The sequence below is a fragment of the Apaloderma vittatum genome, unplaced genomic scaffold (assembly GCF_000703405.1).
Source record: "Apaloderma vittatum isolate BGI_N311 unplaced genomic scaffold, ASM70340v1 scaffold24871, whole genome shotgun sequence".
Taxonomy (NCBI): Eukaryota; Metazoa; Chordata; class Aves; order Trogoniformes; family Trogonidae; genus Apaloderma; species Apaloderma vittatum.
This window is the reverse complement of record NW_009701133.1, coordinates 1-13,456: the sequence shown is the minus strand read 5'-3', so window position 1 is coordinate 13,456 and position 13,456 is coordinate 1. Positions and strand designations below refer to the sequence as shown.

Below are 13,456 nucleotides of genomic sequence, written 5' to 3'. Positions count from 1 at the left end.
TGTGGAGCTGCTGGTGTTCGGCTATGCCTGCAAGCTGTTTCGAGATGATGAGAAGGCTCAGTACCAGGAGCAGGGGCGACACCTTATTCCTTGGATGGGAGACCCCAAGATCATGATCGATAGGTCGGTGTAACACAACCCCCCAGACTCTGCTGCGAGATCTGCTGTTATAGCCTCTTTCTGTTCCCCCCCTTTATGCTGTGGGCGACTGAGGGCGGGGGGTGAACAAAGGGCTCTCTCTGGCAGACGTGTGGGGGCAGCCCCTCCTGTGGAGTGCTTCGGGTGCTGCTTTTGTGACGCTGCGGGGCCGTTCCTCGGCAACGGGAACGTGGGGTTCCCCGCTCTGGCAGCGCTGGGAGGTTCCCCTCCTGACAGTCGCTGTGCGTTTGGTCGTTCTGATCCACTTGTTAGGGCAAGGCTCGCAGGGCGGAGTGGAGAGTGGGAATGGTCTGTTCCGTTTCAGGGCAAACCACAAGCGTCATCTTTTCTTCCTTGGAGACCAAGGGAGCCCCATTGCCTGGGAATGCTTATCAGGCACTTTATGTGTTCTCAGAGAGAGAAAGAAGGGCGCAGTGTGGGAAGGTGTTTATCCACCATAGAGGAGATGGGATTTTCTTAATTCTCCCAGGTAATCTGGCAGCAGGCTGCTGGTGGAATACCCCAAAAGCAATTCTTGGCCTAATTACTTTTTCCTTGTGCCATGGTTCACTGTAATAGGCTTTGATTTTGCGTGCTTGTGTTCAAATTTTATGACAAGGGTGTCTTTTTTTGGTTGTTTTGTGGTAGGTGTAGGTTCATGGCCAGAGTGAGCAATAGAATCTGCCTGGATGTTTCTTCTGGTCTCTGTGATGTTTTGGCAGCGCAGGGTTGAACTTAGAAATAAATTCATTTAGAATGAATTGTCTGAATCTGTTTCTGGAGAGAGGGAAACGAGGAGGTTACGTTGGGTGTATTCGAGTGGAGCACAGAACGTTAAAGAGTTGTGGCTGACCCTGAAAACCTCAGTGGGAAAGTTGGAAGGATTTGGGTTTGAAAAGGATCACGTGGCGTACTCTAGGTATTTGTTCCCTCAGTTTCATCATTGCTTTGTTTCTACACATGGATTTCCTGTTTTGATTTACAGTTGTTAAGCTGTATTTGGCTTGGGAAAATATCAGTAAGGGAAGATATTTTCATTTCCTTCCGTAAGACTGAAGGAAAAAGAAATGCCCTTGCGCTGTTTGGGGGTTTACACCAATTTGTTCCCTCAGTTTCATCATTGCTTTGTTTCTACACATGGATTTCCTGTTTTGATTTACAGTTGTTAAGCTGTATTTGGCTTGGGAAAATATCAGTAAGGGAAGATATTTTCATTTCCTTCCGTAAGACTGAAGGAAAAAGGAAATGCCCTTGCGCTGTTTGTGGATTTACACCATTAATGATTTTTTTGATTGAAATTAGGTTGTTAAATTGGAATAAACATGATAAGACAACCATAAATGTTTGTAGCTATGAGCAGTTCCTTCCCTTTCGCGAGAAGTGTCGCGATGGGCGCTTCTCACCCAGATCACCTCTGGGGCAGGTTGGCTTTGTCGGTAGAGGCCGTGTTTGTGGCCCTGTGTGACAGTTCCCCAGGTTGCAGGTGTTACGGAAATTGGTGGGAGCAAAAACTGAGTATGTGCCTGTTTGTACGTATGCTGAAAAACCCGAATAACAGACATTTGTAAGTTAAGGTAGCCTGCAATTGCTGATCTTACAAACTCCTTTGGAAGCTTAGATTCTTTTTACCTCCAGCAGCAGGAAGTCTTCATTTTCATCAATTTGAGACAAGTACATTGCTATGAGAAGACATGGGTTGAAGTTTGACTGTGGACAGAGCTTGATTAACCAGACCTACGTGTTTCCTTAACTTTTTTTTGCTATAAGAATATTTACTTTCTTTGTTTTGGGTCTAGCAAGTTGGCACAAGTCAAGAGTTGTGTGTGGGAAGACACTTCAGCGGAGTCGAGTTTACTGTCACTTTACTTTTCAATCAGTTTCTCTTGCCGATGCCTAAACATTATCCCAATGCAGTGCTTTTCCTGCGAATGAAATTATTTCTGCCTAGTAGAGAGGAACTGTACGTCATTGATCTTGGCCGTTTTTGCGGTGAACCTCCTTAAATTGCATGTTTATGTTACTGTTCCTATGTATGTGTGTCTCTCTATCACATAACCCAGAACTTATTTCCTCAGCCAAATGGCTAGGGGCCGAGCCTAGCCATGATTTTACCTCCAATGGACGCAAGTTTCTATGGTGAAGATCTCTCCTGAGAGTTCGGGACTAGCAGAAAGAAGCGAGGAAATTTCGGCCGTTTGGTTCTTACGGATAGGTATTTATGTACTCGGGTTTGTGTGAATGTAAGCTATTTGACTTTCCAGAAAAACGTATTTTGCAAGTGACATTGATTGGTTGGTTGAAGCACGTACGGTAAGAGCTGTTAAGGAAATGGATCCCACTTAAACTATTAAAGGATACCTTTGCCTTTAATTGTAATAATTTATTAGTTTCTTTGAGAGGAATTTAGACTATTAAACAAATTTTCGCTAGTTGGTGACAAATGATTAGCAAAATTAAACGTAACTTCTAAAAGGAAATATGCTTTAACATATAAGTATTTTTTTTTTTCATTTTTAATGGGTAAGTATTTAAGTAGTCGCATAAACCCAAGCCCTAAGTTTTTTGCATTGACCAGCTCTTTCATCCTGCAGGTATGATGGGCGGGGTCACCTCCATGACCTTTCTGAGTACGATGCTGAATATTCCACGTGGAACAGAGACTATCAGTTGTCTGAAGAGGAAGCTAGAATAGAAGCCCTCTGTGATGAAGAGAGGTATTTAGCCTTGCATACGGACTTGCTTGAGGAGGAGGCGAGGCAAGGTATTGCTAAAGGAAACTTCCTGAGTTTAGCACATGTTTAAAGAAATAATTATGAAATTAAATTTACTCCTAATTTTATACTCTCTTTTTTTCTGATGTTATCTTGACAGTACCCAGTGGATTCGAAAAACGGGAGTCTTTGCGTGTGTGAGAGGACCTCAGGATAGTTTAAATATAGATCCACACAGAGACTGCCCAGATTCTGAGGGCAGACTTGGATTTCAGACCCCAAAATAAACACATTCTGTTACGATTTCAGTGTTGTATAAATGAAACTCTCTTCTCTCGTATGCGTAACTACATTAGAATGTTTTAACCCGCAGCCTTTATCTCTTCAGGAAGAAATAAATGGTCAGCATGTGTACATGCTGTGTTTTTCTGTTCGGTTTTTAATGAAAGCTAAAATGATTAGGTGAAAACTTCTCATTTAAAAACTAAAGTAAGAAATACTACTTTTATTTCTTTTTTCTTTTTTAAGAAATTAGCTTTTAAATATGTTCTAATGATGGATAATTGCGTTTTTGTTCAAGAGGAGGAATATAAAAGACTGAGTGAAGCTTTGGCAGAGGATGGTACCTATAACGCAGTGGGATTCCGTTATGGCAGTGATTATTATGACCCTTCAGAACCCACTGAGGAGGAGGAGCATCAGCCCGCAAAACAAAGAGGTGAGGGGCAAAAATAGCGAGCGTCAGTTGAGCGGGAGAGCGTAGCACCTCTGTGTCTCTCTCTTGCAGTTGAAGATTGAAAATGGGTATTTTGTCAAAACACAAGTGGAAAAAGCTGGCAGCATTTCAGCAAAGTCTTTATGGAATTGTTACTCAGTTTTTGCAAACTTCCCTCTTGATGCGCTTAAATGTTTTCCTGCTATGGCGTGGTCAGTGCTACAGTAGTCGGGATAGGAAGTTTAATTCTGCTGTCTTCCAGATTCTTATGCAGAAAAAAAACCCAGTAATTCATCACAGAGGGTGACTGTGAAGGCTGTGCTGCTTGGTCAGGAAGGAAGAGATCATTGCAAACACAGAGTAATGATTAACCAGAATATATGGGGTTTAGGTTTAGATTTTGTCATTTATTATCAACAAGTCTGTCTTCCACAAAGCGTGCTCCTCTCCAGGATCTTTAAAAATGCAGAATTCAGGTTCTCATGTTCCCATCCTTAATTATGATAAATTCACATTTTTAATGTGAAATCTTCAGGAAACTTTCAAGTGTTACTGAACTATGCCTTTAAAAATTAGGATTGCTTAATTAATAATTGGGTTGTCAAACTACCATGGTATGGAATTTGCTTTTTTGACCATAGTGTGTGCTACGGTGCAGGAATATTTTAGGTGCTAAAGCTTATTTAGTGTTGCCGTGCGCAAGAGGTTGTGTCAGGGCAGTGGCCGTGCGGCTCGAGTCCTACTGGGAGTTTCTCCTGTACCCTTCAACACTGGTGCTCAGTTGCACTGTCTTTTCGGGGTTTTCATTCGCTTTATTCCATTTGTCTGGTAGATTCCATAAGCAGTTAGTTTCTAAGTTCTCTTTATGATCTTTTTTTTTTAGTGTTTCTTGTAATAGGGATGTTTCTCATGTCGTGTGGTCTGGGGTAGGGATAAGGCTGCGGAGAAATTGGAGATGTTAGGGAGGAACGTGTCTGCAGTTTGACTGTCATGAGTTCAAGCTGTATTTAGGTTGCTCCACATTTCCTTTCCTAGAATAATATCTGGAATGATATATTATATTTTTAGGAATAATGCTAAAATGTGACAACTTAGTCGTTGGCAGAGAGAGATGTAACTATCTGGTCTTCCAACAAGTTAATTTTTCATTAATTAATATTTGATGCATCGTGGAAGTGTCATGCTAAGCTATTACAAAATCTTGCGGTGTAACGTGAGGGTTGTCAGGCGCTGGAACAGGCTGCCCAGGGAGGTGGTTGAGTCACCATCCCTGGAGAGGTTTCAGAGAAGGATCGATGTTGTGTCGAGGGACGTGGTTTAGTGGTGGGGATAGGACGAGGAAAAGGTTGATCTTGAAGGTCTCTTCCAGCTGAAAATGTTCTGTGATTCTAAGAATTCTCAGTGGTGCTGACAAGAATCCGTGTAGCAGGTCAATGGAATATTGTCTCAGTTGTGAGCTTTCTTACCAATTTTCTTCTAGAAAATTTTTAGTAATGATAGATAACAAAGGGGCATTTTCTAGTAACTCTTAATAGTACTTGGACGAAAAGTTAGATTGAAACATCAATATTATGTTTTGCTGTAGCTGAAATGTACAGAATTGCAGTAGATTGCTCCGTAGTAACAATTTCCAATAATACAGGACTATAAATTCTTAACATTGATTTTTTTATAAATCATGGGGGAGTAAAATCTAGTAGTGAAAGATCCAGGTAACAGTAATGTGGATTAGGGGCTGTAGTTCTGCGAACACCTCAAGTGTTAGCTGGAGCTGCTGCCAAAACAAACAGTCTTGTCCTGCTTTGCTGCTTCTTCCTTCTCTTTCATGCTAAAGTCTCTGTGTGCCTTTGCAAAGTTAAACTGTTTGAGTTCATTTAAAAAAAATAAAACACCACAACAGCCCGACTGAGAGCGATAAAAAAGTGAACTCTCTTTTTGCATGGGTAAGAGCTTGTGTGCGGTAATTGCTCTGACAGCTCACGCGTGGCTGGGCTGCTCTGCTGGCGGTGTCCAGAGTTCCCATAGTCAGGTTTTCACACAGTTTGTGGTATCTGGTTTGTTAGGATAAAACTGGCATAGATAATACTAAAAGTTACTTTAAAAAGCACACTTTCCACTCCTACTGCTGTTAAAAAATGTAAAGCAAGATGTTATCAGGGGAATGTTTCTGGTAAACCAAATAACAATGTAATACAGATTGGCCTTTCTGAAAGAATAACTGGTTTAGATAAGTAGTTCATGTCATAAAGCTGTTAAATATTTGGATATGTTAAATGCCAACTTTAGAGTGAAGTTGCAGATGAGTGGCAACACTTAATCAGTTATTAAGGCAACTACTTTGTCTCTGTAGGTGATGAAAGTGGATTTTAGTGTCCCCACTGCATTCTTGTACAAATTTCATTAGGGTTAAGAAGCTGATGAAAGTATTTAAGTTTGTTTGCAAAGGCTGAAATGGTTGATTTACAGGGAACTGAATTGAGGTAGATCAGATGTCTTAACAGCTTTAGAGATATTGGATATTTGTAATATTTTAATCATCGGTAGGAAACGATTCGCCCAGTGCGTTGAAAATGGTTACCCTTAGTTTTGCATGGATTTTCTTGTAAAAACCAGAAGTAATATAATGCAAAAGAATCGTTTCCCGTTGATTTGACACTCATTTGTCTTCAGCACTGCAGTCAGAGCTAAGATTTATAGGGTTTTATTCTTCCTAATACCTCTATTAAGGCATAATTTATGCCATCCTAATTAAACTGCACAACTCTAAAAAGAGGAACTGTATTTGAATGTCTTCAGTGCAAGTGCTGGTTACAGTATCATCTGATAAATTCATTGATTGCACATCCTTTTAGATATACTTTATTTTAATATTTTTTTGTTAACATTTGGGTACTTTGACATGTTTTGTCCTATAGCATTTTATTCTGCCCTTTCTTGTAGAAACAGCTCAGACAGAAATTGTAGAAGAAAATGAAGAGCCTTTTGTTGCCCCTCCAGGCCTGAATGTACCTTCTGACGTGGAACTGGTATGTGTGTGCATTTCGTGCATCCTAAGTTCTCTTCAATTCTCAAGGAGTTTACAGTGCTTTACTGATTTTTTTTGTTGTTTGTTTCATCAACTTTAGTGTGGTCCATTTTTTATTATTTTGTGATAGTAGCTTGATTTCAAATGTTCTTTCCTGAATTCTTGAGTTCTGTCAGCTCTTGAATCTTCACACTGAAATTATTGCATTGCTAAGTGTGTTTAGTATGACTTGTGATATTGGTTTAGATGATGCAGAAAAAAGGCAGTTGTTCATGGATACTTCCTGAGATGTCAAGGTTGACATTCAAGATATGAAGGACCATTAAACCAAAAGATTGCTTCTGGTCAAGATTTTTTTTCTGGAGCCTTTTTAATAGAGTCTGAATCTTAAGTGGGTAGGAAATGATCAAATATAAAGGCTGTGTTTATGCCTAGCCTGTTCAAGGCGAAGAGCAATTTCTAGCAAATTCTGAAATAACTTCGGCTTACAGAAGCTATTTCCTTGTGTGATGTTACCAGAATTGCTACGTGGTAACCTGCAAACTTAATTGCAACTTGCGTGGTTTTCCTGAAGGGTGTTAAACAGTTGCCTCACCTGCTTGTGGATACGGTTGTAACCATGAGGATTTTCAGTTTATTTCAAGTTTCATAAAAGATACTGGGATGTCACACAATACTCCTTCTCCTGTACCATGGTCCTGAAAGTGTTGATTTATGTTTGAGCTGCCTTCTCAACTTTGGCGAGTAAAGATTCAAAAGTACGTTGTTAGAATAACTCATAGTGAATACAGGGTATTTCTGTAAGAGTGTTTTTCTACTTCATTAGCTTTTAATGGAAAATTTTTATCCTTTTTATGGGTTTTAAATGAAATAAGAGCTATTTAACATAATGTGTGACTTTACTTGTTTTAATTTTGCTTCCTCTACTTTACAATCTGATAATACATTTCATTAGTGAAGTGCTTACAAATCTACTTCTGAGTTCAAGATTTTTATACATTATGGTCTTTAAATTACGAGTTATACTTTAGTTTTAGGATAAGAACACTGAGTTCTCAGTGAGAAGCTGCTTGTTTAGCATATTTCCAAAAAGTAACTGCTGGTAAAAGAGTGTTTGCTGGTATAGATGGCTGATTTGCTTGAATTTTGTTTTGAAATTTAGGATATATTTTACATGTAAGTTGCAGAATGCAGCATGGGATGTACTGAAATAATTTCTCAGTCAGCTGTTAACTCCAGTATATTCAAATGAACAGAAAGTAAATGTGAGCCTGGTTGTTTTTTCCTTAAAAGCATAAATTGAAACAACCCCCCAAAAGAGTAAAAAAACTGAACAAACCCAAAATGTTTGGACAGCAGCTCTGAAAACAGCTTGGAATGGGAATTGTGAGAAATTTTTTTTTTGTAAGCCTTAGTTTGTTGTTGTTGTTCTAGGCAAGTAATTTGGTTTTACCCCTTAAGGGGTGTTTTTTGTATTTTTTTAACGATGGATGGAAGCCTAGTAGGTTATTGATGGGGTCTTACGTGCATGTTTTAAAAACACTTCCTCATTTTAAGAAAAAGAGAGAGAAATCATCGATTCCATTGCCATTAAGTCAATTCACAAATGATTAGAGAAGGTTGCTGATTTGTGGAAATGACAGGGTGTTCTAGGTTTCTCCTGAGTTTGCTGCTAATTACCTTTCAAGGTGAAAGACCTGACAGTCAGTGATGGTTACGGTGAGAGGAGGACACTTGTAAACTGGAATTATTTGGGGAGGAAGCAGATAAAATCTGAGAATCACCTTCCTGACTTGGGGACTTTGTTCAGAGTCTGCAAAGTGCAGTTCAGTACAGACGGATAGAAAATAGTTCCTGCGGTACAGCGCAATGCAAAGTGCAAATGTTAGCTGGAGGTAGCTGAGGAGTTGGGCAGCGCTACCGCAAAAAAAGACCCAGAGTCTGCAGGGAGCTGTTGGGCGCTCGCTGTGCGGCAGCTCCCGCTGCAGCGGTACCGACGTTCTGGGATGTAGAGTAGGAGAGCTGGCTTGAGGGTGCTGGAGGGATTCCACTGCCTGAAACTCTTGACATCAGGGTTGTGGACAAAGGTGACTGTTCTTGACTGTTGCATTTTAAGAAGTGCATAGATACTGTGGAATTAGGCTGCAAGAAGAAATTATCAGTTAAACTTATGAGGAGAGATTGAAAATTGCTTTTTCTCTGGATGAGAGTATGGGGAATCAGCCTAAGACTTGAAACTGTTTTCCAGGCTTATTGAAGATTGGAGAATAGTTGCTTAATTTGCAGTAAGGGGGACTCACACATGAAAAGCTTTAAATTATAGTATTAATTAAAGATTGGAACGTAATATTTGATTAGATTATGGTGCTTGTGTCACTGGAGTATTTTTCAGAAGGGTTTTTGCTCTGGCAAGTACTCGAACTTTCGGAAGTTTTAACAGTTCAGAGTTTGAATGTTTAGTGCTTTTAGTGCTTTTAGTGGATGTAGTAACGAACTAGAATATGGCTATGATATAGACATCTCTCTTTGCCATTTAATGTTCTGTGCTTTGTAAGGTTTCCAAAGTTTTGTAGATCGGTGGTGTTGATAATCTTACAAGTCAGTTAAAAGCATCTGTATTCATAGTGCCTGTTTTCCAGAGCTTATAGTGATAGGAGTTTCACACTCAAGACCGGATAGTAATTTCAGATAGAGTCTTTTTTGAACTTCCTTGCTGATCTGTAGCTTTGTTTATGAATCTCTCAGCCTTAAGTGTATTTTGTATTTCTGCCTAAGAGCAGCCGGAATAGAAAAACTTGATATATGATTAAATACTGAAACTGGCACCACACAAAATGTTATCAGTTTGTTGGGAACTTCATTGTCTCTAATTAAGATAATCTCTGGTGGTATTTTAGAGGGACAAGTAAAACTTGAAGCATTCAGTTATTTTCCATATTGAACATGTTGTTCCAGTAAAGGATCCAATTGTCTGAAAATAATTTCTAAAAATGTGCTGTTTGATCACATTCAGACTTTTTTCCCTAAATAGAACATCGCTGTCTTGTCAATTTCTAATCTTCTGAAAAAGATTTTTTCGGAGGTTTGCAACATACTTTTTTATCTAGACCTGTAAAAATGCAAAGCTAAAACGAATCATTAATGTGACACTTCTGTCTTTATAGGTACACACAGTATGCATTTCTACACTTTATGGAGCTCATGACAAAACAGAGCTGTCTGAGTGTGAAACTAAAGACAGCGAATGGCAAAGTTCATTCATTTTTTAACTTTATTCTTGTTCTTTTCACTTTTGAGGTTTGATATGGCAGCGCTCCTTAGGTGGGATTTCAGGAGTGGAAATGCATGGATGCTTAACTTTAATTTAATTTTCTTTTTTCTTTTATTGCTGAAGTGTTCCATGACTCTTGATGGGAATGTGACAGCAGATAGGAATTGCAATCCTTTTCTTGGTCTTAAGATGCAACATCTCTTTCCTAGCATCCTAGCAAGGTCTTTCCTAGAATCCTAACAAGGTTTTCTAGTTAGGGAACAATATTTGCACTTTTGGTGATAACAGAAGGAAGGACAGCTGTTGGGAGGAAGACCATACATGGTGAGTCTTCAGAGATCTTTCAAGATCCCTTCCAACCCGTAACGTTCTGTGCTTCTGTGTGGGAATTGCAATCCTTTTCTTGGTCTTAAGATGCAACATCTCTTTCCTAGCATCCTAGCAAGGTCTTTCCTAGAATCCTAGGTTTTCTAGTTAGGGAACAATAGTTGCACTTTTGGTGATAACAGAAGGAAGGACAGCTGTTGGGAGGAAGACCATACAAAGATCTTTCAAGATCCCTTCCAACCCGTAACGTTCTGTGATTCTGTGTATTATAGGGTTAAGGCCACTTCCAGTTGGCTCTGCTGAGTCAAGAAACACGTCTGTCTCCCGCCTTGTGCCAGCAGAAGTGTCTCTGTGGCTACGGAATGTACCTGGCTTAAAAGAATTTTTTTTTGTTTCATCAACCTCAGCCAGAATTTGTTCCCCTCTTCAACTGGGTGGGCAGTGGCGCGAACGGTTGTGCTGGTAGAGGGAGAGGATCTTGCCAAAGGAAGTGAATGAGCCACTAGGGGAGACTGGGACTGGATTTTTAGTGCTGATACGCTTCCACTAGTTGAAAGCAATTATGAAACTGAGTTGCTAGAGAAAGCTGAGAAGAGGTGCAGGGGTGCTGCTCTTTCTAGTTTCCTCTGAGGTTCTAACACACTTTACAAGCTGCTTATGAAAATATAAATATATGTTATTTTATTCTTGCAGCCACCCACAGCGAAAATGCACGCGATTATAGAGCGAACTGCAAACTTTGTCTGCAAGCAGGGAGCCCAGTTTGAGATTATGCTAAAAGCCAAGCAAGCACGCAACTCCCAGTTTGACTTCTTGCGCTTCGACCACTACCTCAATCCCTACTACAAATTCATTCAGAAGGCTATGAAAGAGGGACGATACGCTGCTCCTTCGGAAAATAAAGCAGATGAGAAAAAACGTAAGTTGTGGCTTGGGCGGTGGATGTCTTCAGGACGTGAATCACGCTGGCCTTTCTTGGTAAAACAGCCACATCTTGGTGGTGCATTGTGATGGCAATGCTGTCATCCTGCCGCTGAGATGGATGGGATGCTTAAATTGGAGGAGATTTTTTGAAAGGAAAGATTGGTTTTGGAAACTTTCAGATACAAGAGCTGATATAATCTTGGAGCTTTTAGAAGCACTTTTATAGCTCTAGTCCAATGGAGAGTTGGTCTCTGCACTTAGGTTTTAGTTTTATTGATGGCTGGCAATATCTTCTTGGATCTAGATTTTGGTGAACAAGCAGATTTATGAAAATTGTTGTTTCTTAAGAACACGTGCTTGTTCTGTGCCATCTTTCTCTCCCAATACAAATCCATAGCAAACCCAAATAAAATTCAGACTTTGCTTTTATTTAGACTCAAGAGTCAAATCTGAGGAAGAAGACGATGACGACGACGATGATGATGGAAACTACTTGCACCCAAGTCTCTTTGCATCTAAAAAATGCAGTAGGCTCGAAGAGCTCGTGAAGGTACTTGACCTCATCAAAATTATTTTCTACCTTGTAAAACATCTAATGGGCACAAAAATTCTGTGTGCAGGTTTTAAGATCTTTTGTTAACAAAAAATATTTTTCCCCAGACTGTGTTTCAGTAATTTAAGTCTGTTTTGGTGAACTTTTGAGTTACCTTTCCTACTTAAATTGCTCTGTTTCCATTTGTAATGAATTATATTTCTATTTTTGATGCCCTCTGGTATTGAGGGCATCACTCAAGGATTTATCCCAGAGAACCTGTATAGAAGCTGAAGAGATTAAGATATTTAATGCCTTCTGTATATAAGCTGAGAGAGGATGTTTTCTTTTTGGATTTTAGTAGATAAAATGTTGACATGAAGCAATAGTTTCAGCAAATAATATTTCATGGGAATGTACTATTCATTAAATGTAAATTTTGCTGGTTTTAGTTATTTTTGTTTTCTGAGTTTGAACAGTGATGGGATAATGAGAATGACAGATGGTTGTACACATTTGAGGCTTTCAGAGGAATGGCAGTGGTGCTGCCTGGTATTTAGACAAGTCAGGTTCTGTGTCTTGTCCCAGCCCGGTAAACGAGAAAGAGTAATACCCACATTTTCTTTTTTTTTTTAATATCATGGATTTCTGTTCACATTAAAGTATTTTTTAGTTGTTTTCCACTAATTTTTAAAGAAAGAAGAAACGGATGCAAGAGCCACAGAAGCAGTAACTTCATTTTGCACAAATTAGTGATGTCTACTAACAGAGATAAATTTACTTTCCAAGTTAGGTAGATGCTTTAAATACGTACTTCAAATTTTTTTTTTTTTTTCTCAAATTATTTTCAGCCTTTGAAGGTAGTAGACCCTGATCATCCACTTGCAGCACTGGTGCGGAAAGCACAATCAGATAATAACTCCTCCACACCCCAGTCAGCAGATGGGGCAGCTGTACAGACATCCCAGGCAGAATATTCTTCTGATTGTAAGTGCTTTGTGATCAGGCAGCTGGTGGCGGGGCTTGATGAATTGTGTGTGGATGCTGGTAGGAAGAAAATACGTTAGCTTTGTGCTTGATCCTTCGTAACTGCTATTTATTCTTTTTTAATATCCTGAATCTTTGAAGGTGCATTCCTCCCCCGAGTGCCGGTTGAATTGTTTGTCGCTTAGGAAAAACAGGAGTGGGGTGGAGAGGGTGGGCAGGCAGGAGGGCCAAGTCTCCAGTCTTTGAGTATGGTTAGCACAGTACCTTTAAAGTTTGTTTTATATGTTCCATCAATTTCTGTTAATGAAGCCTCATGAATGCCTTCACTGTTGAATATAAAACTGTCCTCTAAAGCAATTCATGAGATTCTCTGTAAAAAAAACTTACCATTTTAAGCAAAAATGCAGATGGTAAATGGACTTCGGACAGTTTTGCTGGAGTGTCTAACACTTAAGAAAAATCTGCAAAAAATATCGGAGATGGAGTACTAACTTTTAAGTTCCATAGCTACAGAGGACAGTCTTTAATACAGGAGTAGATGTCACGTATCAAGACTTTCTCCTATTTCTAAATTATTATCAAATCTTTAATCTTAGATTTTTCTCAAACCATTTCAGAACATCTAAATCCTGTCCTGTATATAACCTCTTTTAAGAATCAACTTTACTATGAAATTTTTAGCAACGTTATCTTAACTTCTCTGCATGTGTCTGCTTTCCAGTTTCTTTGAAGCTGCTTAATGCAGGCCTCGTAAAAAGCTCCTGCAAATTTTGTAAATTCTGATGCTCGAAATGGTGGTGTATTGGGTTGGCCTGGCCGGATTTTG

At 39.5% G+C, this 13,456-nt stretch overlaps 1 protein-coding gene across 1 annotated transcript; it reads left to right on the top strand.

Moving 5' to 3' along the window:
- Window positions 1–4: 4 nt before the first annotated feature.
- On the top strand, window positions 5–12,630 carry LOC104281150 (splicing factor, suppressor of white-apricot homolog; the record flags this gene model as incomplete). Its single annotated transcript, XM_009879051.1, has 7 exons — window positions 5–123; window positions 2,730–2,899; window positions 3,430–3,567; window positions 6,505–6,590; window positions 10,881–11,113; window positions 11,553–11,661; window positions 12,495–12,630. Coding segments are annotated over 7 exons (991 nt in total), but the record flags the coding sequence as incomplete, so codon positions are not given.
- Window positions 12,631–13,456: the final 826 nt, after the last annotated feature.